Source organism: Cherax quadricarinatus, chromosome 83, assembly GCF_038502225.1.
Source record: "Cherax quadricarinatus isolate ZL_2023a chromosome 83, ASM3850222v1, whole genome shotgun sequence".
NCBI classification, from domain to species: Eukaryota; Metazoa; Arthropoda; class Malacostraca; order Decapoda; family Parastacidae; genus Cherax; species Cherax quadricarinatus.
The window spans coordinates 6,946,296-6,961,346 of NC_091374.1; the positions used below are offsets into that span (position 1 = coordinate 6,946,296).

A 15,051-nucleotide genomic window follows, 5' to 3' on the forward strand; every position below is an offset into this window, starting at 1 on the left:
TTAACTGACAAATCCATACTTTCCCTTGGCTTTCTTAACTTGTTTAACTCACTCCAAAATTTTTTCTTATTTTCATTATATGTATTATATGTATTACTTATTACCAAATCTCTTTCTACACATAGCTCAATTAAAGGCTCCCCATTTACATTTACCCCTGGCACCCCAAATTTACCTACTAGTCCCTCTATAACATTTTTACCCACTTTAGCATTGAAATCCCCAACCACCATTACTCTCACACTTGATTCAAAACTCCCCACGCATTCGCTCAACATTTCCCAAAATCTCTCTCTCTCTCCTCTACACTTCTCTCTTCTCCAGGTGCATACACTCTTATTATAACCCACTTTTCACATCCAATCTTTATTTTACTCCACATAATCCTTGAATTAATACATTTATAGTCCCTCTTTTCCTGCCATAGCTTATCCTTCAACATTATTGCTACTCCTTCTTTAGCTCTAACTCTATTTGAAACCCCTGACCTAATCCCATTTATTCCTCTCCATTGAAACTCTCCCACCCCCTTCAGCTTTGTTTCACTTAAAGCCAGGACATCCAGCTTCTTCTTATTCATAACATCCACAATCATCTCTTTCTTATCATTTGCACAACATCCACGCACATTCAGACTTCCCACTTTGGCAATTTTCTTCTTATTCTTTTTAGTAATCTTTACAGGAAAAGGGGTTACTAGCCCATTGTTCCCGGCATTTTAGTTGACTTTTACAACACGCATGGCTTACGGAGGAAAGATTCTTATTCCACTTCCCCATGGATATAAAAGGAAAAGTAATAAGACCAAGAACTATTAAGATAAAATCAAAGAAAACTCAGATGAGTGTGTATAAATAAATGTGTACATGTATGTGTAGTGTGACCTAAGTGTAAGTAGAAGTAGCAAGACATACCTGTAATCTTGCATATTTATGAGACAGACAAAAGACATCAGCAATCCTACCATCATGTAAAACAATTACAGGCTTTCGTTTTACACTCACTTGGCAGGATGGTAGTACCTCCCTGGGTGGTTGCTGTCTATCAACCTACTACTTGTAGATGTAATGCATAATAAACATGACTGGCAACTGTCAAGTAATATGCATTTTCACTTGTTCAGGAAGCAGACATGATCATGTGTAATACCAGTTGGTTCATGAGCAACTCTCTGAGACAGGCAGACAGAAAGACAGACACAGATAGTCAGAGCTAGACACAGAGAACCAGACAGACATGTTTATTTGTAACAGTGAAAACAAATAAAGAGAAGGCAGTGTACGCTCATCAAATGTCACCATTAGCTGCACTGTCAGCAGTGGAGTGACACAAGTCTTACATCATGCTTCAAGGGAATTTATTATCATTATTATTATTCATAGTATTATTATTAACGTACTCCCGCATATCCAAAACATTGCTGGGACCTATAAATACTATGTATATATTTCTAGACAAAAGTATGTGACTAAGGTAGGTAAAAATGCTCACCTGTCACTGTGTTTGTGACTATTTGAGTGCTATTTCAATACCTAATATTAGTATCAGAACGAAGAATAACTATGAAATCACAAGAACAACTACAAATTGTAATTATGAGAACATAAAAATTATACAAATTAAAAAAAAATAAGAAAAAAAAGGTATATCGGCAACACATCTGCAAGCGGCAGTGCTTCATGTTGCCGTCAAGTGAGCGACAAGTGCCGAATTTGCGGCCTTATATTTCTGTAAGTATTGACTCTAGATTTTTTTTTTTTTTTCAACAAGTCGGCCGTCTCCCACCGAGGCAGGGTGACCCAAAAAAGTGTCCTCTTCATTTTTTTTTTTTTTTTCAAAATATTCGGAGCGCTGGGAGAGTGAGTGTAAATCTACGTTTGGACATTTAAGGGGTTAAGTCTTGCTTATCCATTGCTACCCTTTTTTCTCTTCCCACTTGGTCTTTTTTTTCATTTAATACCATTAACTGTATTAGCACAGTGGTGCAAAATAGTTAAAGGTAAATTTGTATTACTGCTTTCTGTAGGACATCAAATGGTTAATTATAAGAAGGAACGTTTAGAGTGTGTTTATACATTATAATTTTCTGTGTCAAATGAAGTAAGGTAATTTTATTTCATTTTTCAGATATGAAAGAATACAAAAGTATGCATTGCAAAAACTTGAAAGTGAAGCTCAAGATAATAATCAAATGGTGATTAAATCTTCCTATAAAAGTCTCTCTCTGGGTAGAGTTCGTAATCCTGTCATTGAGGTAAAGCCAGAGAAAAGGAAAAGAGGGCGTCCAAGAAAACACAGCAAGGCCCTGCCTATTTTGAAATTGCTTAAGTCAAATGGTGACTCAACAGATGGAGAGTTTTCTGGTTTTGATGAAAATTCGTTTGAGAATAATAAAGAAAGGGCTAATATGGTGTCCAAACTGAGTAAAGAAAGCGACTTTGCTTCATATGCTCGGGAGCATTTAGAAAATTGTATGTTAGAAAATCCAGGCATATCAGAACAAACTGCTCGTAGCAAATTGAGATGGAAATGGAAGAAGCTGTCAAGTTCTCAGACAGTCAGATACAAATCTAAGCGTAAATATGGGGATAAGCTGGTAACAGATGGCTCTGAAGTGAATATTCTTAAGCGTAAACTTAGCAGTTTTGAAGAGAGAGAAGAATATGAAGAAACTGATGCACTGTCTACTAAACGGCAAAAGACAGATGATGATGTCGCTAAGCTCCAAATTACAGACGATGATAAACAGCAAAATGTAGATGATGTTTCCACTAAACGACAAAGAACAGATGATGATGTAGATAGTATACGTGGTGTGTACAAAGTAGTTCGTAATGAGAAAGTATGTTACCGGTGTGAGGGTGTAAGTGACAAGTCTGGGGCTGATATGGTCCGCTGTAAAGGACTCTGTTGTGGTGTTTTTCACCTCATCTGTTTAGGTTTAAGTTCAATGCCAAAAAGAGACTTTAAATGTGAAGAATGCCAAACTGGACATCACATGTGTTTCCAATGCAAGATGTTTGGTGGCATAATGCAAAGATGTAGCGTGCCCTTCTGTGGAAAATTTTACCATGAAGAATGCGTGCAGCAGTGGCCTCAAGTTTCCAGACAGCGTCAACAGGAGGTAAGTGTGTCTTGTATCAACTAACAGGGACTTATAATTTTTGTGTTGTTATCTTTAAGCAATAAGTTGAATGTTGGGATAATGAGTTAAAATTCTTTCCTTGTAAGCAATACATTTTGTAAAAGGACTACAATGCTAGGAGCAAGGGGCTAGTAACCCCCTCTTGTATAAAGTTACTGGGTGTAGCACTTAATGCCTCTTCTTTTAAGGCATTCATTCCATTGTTCTTTCACTCAAGAATTTTTCTCTTATCCTTTTGGCACCTTGTTCTTAAAGTAAGGAATAGCATAAGCCAAAAGATAATGAAAAAGACATTGTGTTTGCAAAGAAAATTTTGCTATGACGTTTTGTTCAGAACTGGACTTTGTTAAATGCAGTATACCAAAACACATTGCTGCTCATTGCATTCTACAATTGTACTTTCTGAATTATGGAGCAGCACTACAGTTTTATCAGTAGAAGACAACCAAATACAGGATTTTGGTTCTTATCTCCCTCCGTGCATAAAGTGAATTACTGACAAACCTCTGGCGGTCTTCAAGAGGGAGCAGGACAAGTTCCCCAAATTAGTGCTTGACCAGCCAAGCTGTGGTTTGTACCCTAGACTTTGTGTGGCCAACAGTAAAAGCTTGGTTGATCAGACTGATCCTCCAGGATGCCTGGACAGGAATCCAGCTAGTATGGAGTCATTGAACCCTGGAAATGTCCTTGAATTATCAGGCCTCCTGCACTTCAGAAAATACATTGTTTAACACCTCTCTCCCTTACAACCTTTCTTGTTACCTCACCTTGACCTCTGTTGAATATAAGACAATGTGTATGGTTGTTTTTAAGTCCAGTCCTGGATGTAATGTCATAACGAAGGTTTATTTACAGACAGCTCTTGCTTGGTTTATAATTATGGGTTCTTGTTCTTCCCATTGATGGTGCTAAGAAATATGTGCTCTTGATCCTTTTGGGTTTAGTGCTTCTCAACAGGCTTGTAATGTCCAGTCTTCAGTATTTATTTATTTTTTTATATACTTCCTCAATGGCCATCTCCTGCCAAGGCAGGGTGACAGCAACCACCCAGGGAAGTACTACCGTCCTGCCAGATGACTGTGAAACAAAAACCTGTAATTGTTTTGCATGATGGTAGGATTGCTGGTTTCTTTTTCTGTCTCATAAACACGCTAAGATAACAGGGATATCTTGCTACTCCTACTTACACTTTGGTCACACTTCACAGACACGCACATGCATATATATATATACATACATCTAGGTTTTTCTCCTTTTTCTAAATAGCTCTTGTTCTTTTTTATTTCTTCTATTGTCCATGGGGAAGTGGAAAAGAATCTTTCCTCCGTAAGCCATGCGTGTCGTATGAGGCGACTAAAATGCCGGGAGCAATGGGCTAGTAACCCCTTCTCCTGTATACAATTACTAAAAAAGAGAAGAAGAAAAACTTTATAAAACTGGGTTGCTTAAATGTGCGTGGATGTAGTGCGGATGACAAGAAACAGATGATTGCTGATGTTATGAATGAAAAGAAGTTGGATGTCCTGGCCCTAAGCGAAACAAAGCTGAAGGGGGTAGGAGAGTTTCAGTGGGGGGAAATAAATGGGATTAAATCTGGAGTATCTGAGAGAGTTAGAGCAAAGGAAGGGGTAGCAGTAATGTTAAATGATCAGTTATGGAAGGAGAAAAGAGAATATGAATGTGTAAATTCAAGAATTATGTGGATTAAAGTAAAGGTTGGATGCGAGAAGTGGGTCATAATAAGCGTGTATGCACCTGGAGAAGAGAGGAATGCAGAGGAGAGAGAGAGATTTTGGGAGATGTTAAGTGAATGTATAGGAGCCTTTGAACCAAGTGAGAGAGTAATTGTGGTAGGGGACTTGAATGCTAAAGTAGGAGAAACTTTTAGAGAGGGTGTGGTAGGTAAGTTTGGGGTGCCAGGTGTAAATGATAATGGGAGCCCTTTGATTGAACTTTGTATAGAAAGGGGTTTAGTTATAGGTAATACATATTTTAAGAAAAAGAGGATAAATAAGTATACACGATATGATGTAGGGCGAAATGACAGTAGTTTGTTGGATTATGTATTGGTAGATAAAAGACTGTTGAGTAGACTTCAGGATGTACATGTTTATAGAGGGGCCACAGATATATCAGATCACTTTCTAGTTGTAGCTACACTGAGAGTAAAAGGTAGATGGGATACAAGGAGAATAGAAGCATCAGGGAAGAGAGAGGTGAAGGTTTATAAACTAAAAGAGGAGGCAGTTAGGGTAAGATATAAACAGCTATTGGAGGATAGATGGGCTAATGAGAGCATAGGCAATGGGGTCGAAGAGGTATGGGGTAGGTTTAAAAATGTAGTGTTAGAGTGTTCAGCAGAAGTTTGTGGTTACAGGAAAGTGGGTGCAGGAGGGAAGAGGAGCGATTGGTGGAATGATGATGTAAAGAGAGTAGTAAGGGAGAAAAAGTTAGCATATGAGAAGTTTTTACAAAGTAGAAGTGATGCAAGGAGGGAAGAGTATATGGAGAAAAAGAGAGAGGTTAAGAGAGTGGTGAAGCAATGTAAAAAGAGAGCAAATGAGAGAGTGGGTGAGATGTTATCAACAAATTTTGTTGAAAATAAGAAAAAGTTTTGGAGTGAGATTAACAAGTTAAGAAAGCCTAGAGAACAAATGGATTTGTCAGTTAAAAATAGGAGAGGAGAGTTATTAAATGGAGAGTTAGAGGTATTGGGAAGATGGAGGGAATATTTTGAGGAATTGTTAAATGTTGATGAAGATAGGGAAGCTGTGATTTCGTGTATAGGGCAAGGAGGAATAACATCTTGTAGGAGTGAGGAAGAGCCAGTTGTGAGTGTGGGGGAAGTTCGTGAGGCAGTAGGTAAAATGAAAGGGGGTAAGGCAGCCGGGATTGATGGGATAAAGATAGAAATGTTAAAAGCAGGTGGGGATATAGTTTTGGAGTGGTTGGTGCAATTGTTTAATAAATGTATGGAAGAGGGTAAGGTACCTAGGGATTGGCAGAGAGCATGCATAGTTCCTTTGTATAAAGGCAAAGGGGATAAAAGAGAGTGCAAAAATTATAGGGGGATAAGTCTGTTGAGTGTACCTGGTAAAGTGTATGGTAGAGTTATAATTGAAAGAATTAAGAGTAAGACGGAGAATAGGATAGCAGATGAACAAGGAGGCTTTAGGAAAGGTAGGGGGTGTGTGGACCAGGTGTTTACAGTGAAACATATAAGTGAACAGTATTTAGATAAGGCTAAAGAGGTCTTTGTGGCATTTATGGATTTGGAAAAGGCGTATGACAGGGTGGATAGGGGGGCAATGTGGCAGATGTTGCAAGTGTATGGTGTAGGAGGTAGGTTACTGAAAGCAGTGAAGAGTTTTTACGAGGATAGTGAGGCTCAAGTTAGAGTATGTAGGAAAGAGGGAAATTTTTTCCCAGTAAAAGTAGGCCTTAGACAAGGATGTGTGATGTCACCGTGGTTGTTTAATATATTTATAGATGGGGTTGTAAGAGAAGTAAATGCGAGGGTCTTGGCAAGAGGCGTGGAGTTAAAAGATAAAGAATCACACACAAAGTGGGAGTTGTCACAGCTGCTCTTTGCTGATGACACTGTGCTCTTGGGAGATTCTGAAGAGAAGTTGCAGAGATTGGTGGATGAATTTGGTAGGGTGTGCAAAAGAAGAAAATTAAAGGTGAATACAGGAAAGAGTAAGGTTATGAGGATAACAAAAAGATTAGGTGATGAAAGATTGAATATCAGATTGGAGGGAGAGAGTATGGAGGAGGTGAACGTATTCAGATATTTGGGAGTGGACGTGTCAGCGGATGGGTCTATGAAAGATGAGGTGAATCATAGAATTGATGAGGGAAAAAGAGTGAGTGGTGCACTTAGGAGTCTGTGGAGACAAAGAACTTTGTCCTTGGAGGCAAAGAGGGGAATGTATGAGAGTATAGTTTTACCAACGCTCTTATATGGGTGTGAAGCGTGGGTGATGAATGTTGCAGCGAGGAGAAGGCTGGAGGCAGTGGAGATGTCATGTCTGAGGGCAATGTGTGGTGTGAATATAATGCAGAGAATTCGTAGTTTGGAAGTTAGGAGGAGGTGCGGGATTACCAAAACTGTTGTCCAGAGGGCTGAGGAAGGGTTGTTGAGGTGGTTCGGACATGTAGAGAGAATGGAGCGAAACAGAATGACTTCAAGAGTGTATCAGTCTGTAGTGGAAGGAAGGCGGGGTAGGGGTCGGCCTAGGAAGGGTTGGAGGGAGGGGGTAAAGGAGGTTTTGTGTGCGAGGGGCTTGGACTTCCAGCAGGCATGCGTGAGCGTGTTTGATAGGAGTGAATGGAGACAAATGGTTTTTAATACTTGACGTGCTGTTGGAGTGTGAGCAAAGTAACATTTATGAAGGGATTCAGGGAAACCGGCAGGCCGGACTTGAGTCCTGGAGATGGGAAGTACAGTGCCTGCACTCTGAAGGAGGGGTGTTAATGTTGCAGTTTAAAAACTGTAGTGTAAAGCACCCTTCTGGCAAGACAGTGATGGAGTGAATGATGGTGAAAGTTTTTCTTTTTCGGGCCACCCTGCCTTGGTGGGAATCGGCCGGTGTGATAATAAAATAAAAAAAAATTTATTCAGTCACTGTCTTGCCAGAAGTGTGCTGACATCACAGTTTAGATTACCAAAATACTGCAACATCCCCACCCCATCTTTCATAGTGCAGGCACTGCCCTTCCCACCTCTAGGACTTAAGTCCAGCTAACTAGTTTCCATGAATCTCATTAATAGTTGAAGCACTTACTACCTCTTTAAATTAATTTCATTCTTAATTTCTGTTAGGAAAGAAATATTTTCTGTTGTGAACCAAGTCTTTTAATATTACTATGGGAAGGTTAGAGGGTACGGAAATGTCTCGAGTAAGATCAGAGAGTGGCGTAAATATTTTATGCATTAAAAAGGATAGTTTGAAGACAGTCTTGAGTGAAAGGTGTAATGGAAAGGGCAAAAGAATAGCTAAGATAGTTTACACATGAAAAAATATACAGATGTCCCCCATTTCATGTTGTAGCTGTGTTCTAGGGCATTTGCATCAAAACTAGGCTTAATAAGGCCATAAGCTTAATTATACATAATAAGAATCATCATTGTACTTGGCACCCCTTGCCAATCATGTCTGAAGATCATAAATTGCATATATAGAAGTTTTTTTTTTTTTTCAAATGAGCTGGCTGTAACAGACTGAGGCAGGGTGATCTAAAATAAAAAAAACAATTTTTTTTTCTTTTTAAGTTTAGTAATCTGTACTGGAGAAGGGGTTACTAGCCCCTTGCTCCCGGCATTTTAGTCACCTCTTAGGACACACATGGCTTGCAGAGGAAGAATTCTTTTCCACTTTCCCATAGAGATGTATAGAATTACCATGACATAGAACATTGCACAAAGTGAGGGAGACCTGTATATTGCGAGATAAGTTGATAATTTTTTTATTAGCACATTGGCCTTTTCCCACCAAGACAGGGCAACCTGAAAAAGAAGAAACACTTTCATCATCATTCACTCCATCACTGTCTTGCTAGAGGCATTCTGACACTACACTTAAAAAACTACAACATATCTCCACCCCTCCTTCAGAGTGCAGGCACTGTACTTCCCACCTCCAGGACTTGAGTCCTGCTAACCAGTTTCCCTGAATCCCTTCATAAATGTTACTCTGCTCACACTCCAACAGCACGTGGTCTAATGTTAAACCGTTCGTCTCCATTCGCTCCTATCTAACACACACATGCTTGCTGGAAGTCCAAGCTCCTCATACACAAACCCTCCTTTACTTCCAACCTTTCCTAGGATTCTCTACCATGCCTTCCTTCCACTATAGATTTATACACCCTGCAAGTCATCCTATTTTGCTCTACCCTCTCTACATGTCCGAACCATCTAAACAAATGGAACACAAATGGAGGTTGTAAAGGAAGCAAGAATTGGGAGGATGGTATAAAAAAGAATGGTGTTGAGAAACAGTAACCTTAACATTCAGCAGGCAAATTTGATGGTCTTAGGTGGTGACAAGTGGTGCATAATTATCTCTTACTTTCTCCATTATTGAATTGCAAGAAATTGTTTGATAAAGAGGATGTATAGTTGGTTATATTGTAGTAGGAAATTGCCATAGTTTTGAACTATCACTAAACTAAATTTTTTCAGAGGTTCATATGCCCACGTCATGTTTGTCATATGTGTGCTGCTAATGCTGATGATATGGGTGACCCAGTTGCAAGAAACCCTCCATTCACTCGATGTCTGCGATGTCCTACTACCTATCACACAGGTTTGACTAGTGAATGGTTCTTCTTGTTTGTAGTTTACTAGTGGTTGTTTTACCTGAAGTGTTATATTAGTTGTCTAATTCCTACCTGCTATTTTTTTTATATATAATTTATTGCTTAATTTTTTTAAGCTCTGTATGCATATACAGAACCCATGAACCACTACTGGATATCAGCCTGTTGATACACCCACTATTACACCAGAAATAGATTGTGATCACATTTTGCCAAGCTAACCTTGCGCCTCTTTTTCCTCCTGCACTCCGTTGCTGTCTGCAGCACCAGCAGTGAGTCTTTCTAGCTGTTTGGTTTTACAAAAAATGCTAAGCAAACAGTTTAGATTTTTTTTTTCCCCCACCTTCCAGTATACAGCTGTCACATGGAAACTGGATGCTGGTGGTAGGATTCTATTACAGTAGTGGTTCTTGGAACCTGAATACAGAATACATTTTGAAGCATGAAAAATTGTTTTCTATCATAGATTCCTTATGATGTATTGTACAGTATTTTAGTTAGCTGAAGAATATTTACTTTTTACCTTCCTTCATGAGATTGGGAATATTATTTTTTTCCTTCTTTCAAGGGTTTTTTGTTATGTACTGGTTCCTGCTTCTTAATCATTTCAGGATCAAAGAATTGGTCAGATTTATAATCTAACATTGCAGTCTTCAGATTTTAGACAGTAATTAAACACTGGAGGACAGTTTGACTAGCACACTAATGGCAGAAACCACTTTGGCACCCTGACATAAGAGATTGAAGGACATTATATCAAGTGAGAAATGCAAATACAGTAAAGCAATTTGGTTATAAATCAAGGACCAGAAGTTTGTTAGATGACATATTTGAAAAAGACTTGTATAAGGGTTAGAGAAAATATAGAAGTTTTTCTAATGAGCTAAAGTGAGTATGGCTTGAATAAATTAAAAAATTTAGAAAGTTCACCAGTTTACCTTACCCATGGTAGTACTTTTCATGGAAAACCAAATCAAACCAGTCTAAAATCTGGTTTATTGTTAATTTTGCGCATTTCTTGTTCAATAGGTGAAGACTGTATAGCTGCAGGCACCGAGGAAGTATCACAGAGTCATCATATTTGTACCAAGCACCTTCAGTTACCCAAGAATGGTACTCATCATGTCAATGTTACTTGGTGCTTCTGCTGTTCAAAGGTTTGTATAATTGTAAAGGATAGCATGCATTTAAATTTACTAAATGTTTAGCAGTTTGAATTTAGCATGTGTTCTAGTAAATTGTGATCGTTAAATAAGGTATATCCACCCACCTTTACTTTGTAATTCATATATTCCTTGCCAGTAATTAACATCATGTATTAGTTACTCAAGGTGGGTGGATCATGATAATGTTGTATTAATTGCTCATAAGAAATTGTGAAAAATGGCTTGACTGATCACTGGAGAATTAATATAAATGGACAGTTGAGAAATGTGAAAGAGAAGTATAGAGTACCATGTTTGGATTTTTTTTTTTAGAAGACTTTGTACTTTATATCATTACAAACACTTCAGTTGCCTTTAAATAATCATAGAAGGAAGGACTCGGAACATGTTACGGACATCTACTTAATGGTTTTTGCTTTCACCAAAGTGAAATGTTCATCACTTGTACTTAGTAACAAGATGGGGCTAGGCAGGCTTACCTAAGCAAGCATATAAGGTACCATGATTAAGGGGCAGTTAGCATCTGCACTTTGCTAACAAAAGCCTTAATTTTTCTCCCAAGCCGCTCATGCACAAGTAAGAGTATTTTAAGTGTAGCAGAAAAAGAAAGGAAACAGTAAGGGTTATTTTAAAGGCAATATGGTAATGAGAAGTAAAGCAGATCACAAGGTTGCATTCCAGTGTAAATATATTAACTAAAGAATATCAGTGAGAGAATGGAAAGCAGTTACTAATATATAGTGTGAGATGTCTAAACCTGTGGGTCATTCAGCACAAAAATACTAGTGGAGACTCACTCCTTCATCCACTAAACAGGAAAGAGCTACAATACTGAACTGTACTGGAAACATCCAGTAAATAAAAGCAAAGGAGGTTTGAGGGATTATTTGAGAAAATAGAAATTTCAAAGTTTTCATATTTTGCTTAGAAGCATTGGAATATGTAGATCCATATATAAGATACAATAAATGTAGGTTTTTCAAGGATTGTACAGTGCTTAGAAGTCTCTTCTTGCAATGACTGCATAAGTTGTAGTTAGCTGTACTTACTACAAATGTTATTTGTAAACACATTTCTATAGTGTAATCTGATATCATTAACCCTTTGACTGTCGCGGCCGTATATATACGTCTTACGAGGTACCGTGTTTGACGTATATATACTCATAAATTCTAGCGGCTTCAATGTTTACATTGAAGCATATATGTGAACAGTATTTAGATAAAGGTAGGGAAGTTTTTATTGCATTTATGGATTTAGAAAAGGCATATGATAGAGTGGATAGAGGAGCAATGTGGCAGATGTTGCAAGTATATGGAATAGGTGGTAAGTTATTAAATGCTGTAAAGAGTTTTTATGAAGATAGTGAGGCTCAGGTTAGGGTGTGTAGAAGAGAGGGAGACTATTTCCCGGTAAAAGTAGGTCTTAGACAGGGATGTGTAATGTCACCATGGTTGTTTAATATATTTATAGATGGGGTTGTTAAGGAAGTAAATGCTAGGGTGTTTGGGAGAGGGGTGGGATTAAATTATGGGGAATCAAATTCAAAATGGGAATTGACACAGTTACTTTTTGCTGATGATACTGTGCTTATGGGAGATTCTAAAGAAAAATTGCAAAGGTTAGTGGATGAGTTTGGGAATGTGTGTAAAGGTAGAAAGTTGAAAGTGAACATAGAAAAGAGTAAGGTGATGAGGGTGTCAAATGATTTAGATAAAGAAAAATTGGATATCAAATTGGGGAGGAGGAGTATGGAAGAAGTGAATGTTTTCAGATACTTGGGAGTTGACGTGTCGGCGGATGGATTTATGAAGGATGAGGTTAATCATAGAATTGATGAGGGAAAAAAGGTGAGTGGTGCGTTGAGGTATATGTGGAGTCAAAAAACGTTATCTATGGAGGCAAAGAAGGGAATGTATGAAAGTATAGTAGTACCAACACTCTTATATGGGTGTGAAGCTTGGGTGGTAAATGCAGCAGCGAGGAGACGGTTGGAGGCAGTGGAGATGTCCTGTTTAAGGGCAATGTGTGGTGTAAATATTATGCAGAAAATTCGGAGTGTGGAAATTAGGAGAAGGTGTGGAGTTAATAAAAGTATTAGTCAGAGGGCAGAAGAGGGGTTGTTGAGGTGGTTTGGTCATTTAGAGAGAATGGATCAAAGTAGAATGACATGGAAAGCATATAAATCTATAGGGGAAGGAAGGCGGGGTAGGGGTCGTCCTCGAAAGGGTTGGAGAGAGGGGGTAAAGGAGGTTTTGTGGGTAAGGGGCTTGGACTTCCAACAAGCGTGCATGAGCGTGTTAGATAGGAGTGAATGGAGACGAATGGTACTTGGGACCTGACGATCTGTTGGAGTGTGAGCAGGGTAATATTTAGTGAAGGGATTCAGGGAAACCGGTTATTTTCATATAGTCGGACTTGAGTCCTGGAAATGGGAAGTACAATGCCTGCACTTTAAAGGAGGGGTTTGGGATATTGGCAGTTTGGAGGGATATGTTGTGTATCTTTATATGTGTATGCTTCTAGACTGTTGTATTCTGAGCACCTCTGCAAAAACAGTGATAATGTGCGAGTGTGGTGAAAGTGTTGAATGATGATGAAAGTATTTTCTTTTTGGGGATTTTCTTTCTTTTTTGGGTCACCCTGCCTCGGTGGGAGACGGCCGACTTGTTGAAAAAAAAAAAAAAAAAAAAAAATTCTAGCGGTTTCAAATCAAGAAGGAGAAAGCTGGTAGGCCCACATGTGAGAGAATGGGTCTGTGTGGTTAGTGTGCACCACATAAAAAAATCCTGGAGCACGCAGTGCTTAATGAGAAAAAAAAAAACTCCGACCGTTTTTTTTAATTAAAATGCAAATTTTATGGTTTATTTTTGTATAGTATTTATGGTTGTATTCTCGTTTTCTTGGTCTCATTTGATAGAATGGAAAACATATTATAGAAAAAGAGATGATTTTGATTGATTTTACTATAAAAAAAAACCCTGGAAATGGAGCTCAAAGTAGGGGAAATGTTTGATTTTTGCCGATGTTCAAAAGTAAACTAATGACATCATTGTCCAATAAATGTCCAACTAGCCATTCTAATATGCAGTCATGAATGGGTTGATGTTATTTATACAATTATTACAGTATTGGAGTAGTCTGCATAATAGTAAATTTTCTATTTTTTGTTTGAATAAAAATTCAAAATAGAAAGCAAGAGTAATATCAGAGGGGCTTGGAGACATGACTGATGAACAAAGAAAATGTTATTTTAGAGCCAGGAATGTCTGCATTGTTCATTCTGGACCTTATTTTGAAATTGTCATATTTTTTAATTTTCGTGAAATTGGCCAAATTGCAAATTTCTGACCACGTTATTGGGTAGTTGAAATTGGTAAATGGGCAGTTTCTTGTACTCAATCGATAGAGAAAATGGAGTTCTAAAGAAATAGCTATGAGTTTGGTCGATTGAAACAAAGGAATTAGCCGAAAATAGGGCTCAAAGTGGGCGAAATTGCCGATTTGTAAATATCGCCAAGGTCGCGAACTTCGCGAGAGCGTAATTCCGTCAGTTTTCCATCAAATTTAGTTTTTTTGGTGTCATTACAATCGGGAAAAGATTTTCTATCATTTCATAAGAAATTTTTTTTTTTTTTTAAATTTTGCAGCGCCAGGAGACACCTCAGGATTGGGGGTTGCGACAGTCAAGGGGTTAAAATGGTTTCCCTTGCAATAAATGATTGTTGTTTATTGCAACTTCTCTTTGGTGTATGGACTGCATTGCTTTGAAGAATATGAGAAAAAGATGTGCCATGAAAGCTGTTGGGGGTGTAGGGCGAGACAGGAGCACCATGGCTGGCGGCCACTGATACAACCAAGCCACTGAAGTATTGGTTGTAAAATCAACCCATTTGAACCCTTAGTTTCTGAATGCTTAAAGCATTGGTCCTATTGGACAAGTATCTTCACCAGGTGCCAGATCAACCAGGCTGTGATGGATATGTGGGGCAGCGGACCTCCAGCAGCAACAGCCTGGTTGACCAGGCAAGCACCAGACGAGCCTGGCCCATGACCGGGCTCAGAGAGTAGATTAACTTTTGAGTCCCTGTCCATTCTGATGTTTGATTTTTGTAAATTGTCAAACAACACTCCCCACTATACCACAGAGTTTACTTTGTGTCAAGTTTGATGGTGGAGGGGGGGGGGGAGGTACTGTTCCCACAGACTAGGCCTCCTGGTTGGTGGCTTGATCAACCATGCTGTTGGTGCCAGCCACACAGTCTAGCATATGCACTACAACCCGGGAACTTTGTTGGTACAGTAATTACCTTTACGTACAAAGAGTGGGCCGACAAGTTAAGGTTCCCCTCACACTTTTTGAGCTTTCTCTTAGTGGACTTGTGCCCTTGCTTTTCATTAGACTGTATGTAGTTT

General features: G+C 38.7%; 1 protein-coding gene across 4 annotated transcripts in view; it reads left to right on the top strand.

Moving 5' to 3' along the window:
- Nucleotides 1-15,051, top strand: part of NSD (Nuclear receptor binding SET domain protein) — a 103,684-nt gene that overhangs the window by 43,480 nt on the left and 45,153 nt on the right. For all 4 annotated transcript variants that reach the window (XM_053796323.2, XM_053796324.2, XM_053796326.2 and 1 more), the window contains 3 exons: nucleotides 2,128-3,124; nucleotides 9,333-9,456; nucleotides 10,499-10,626. In XM_053796323.2, the coding sequence (XP_053652298.1) occupies nucleotides 2,128-3,124; nucleotides 9,333-9,456; nucleotides 10,499-10,626 (1,249 nt within the window). The remainder of the gene's footprint in view (nucleotides 1-2,127; nucleotides 3,125-9,332; nucleotides 9,457-10,498; nucleotides 10,627-15,051) is intronic.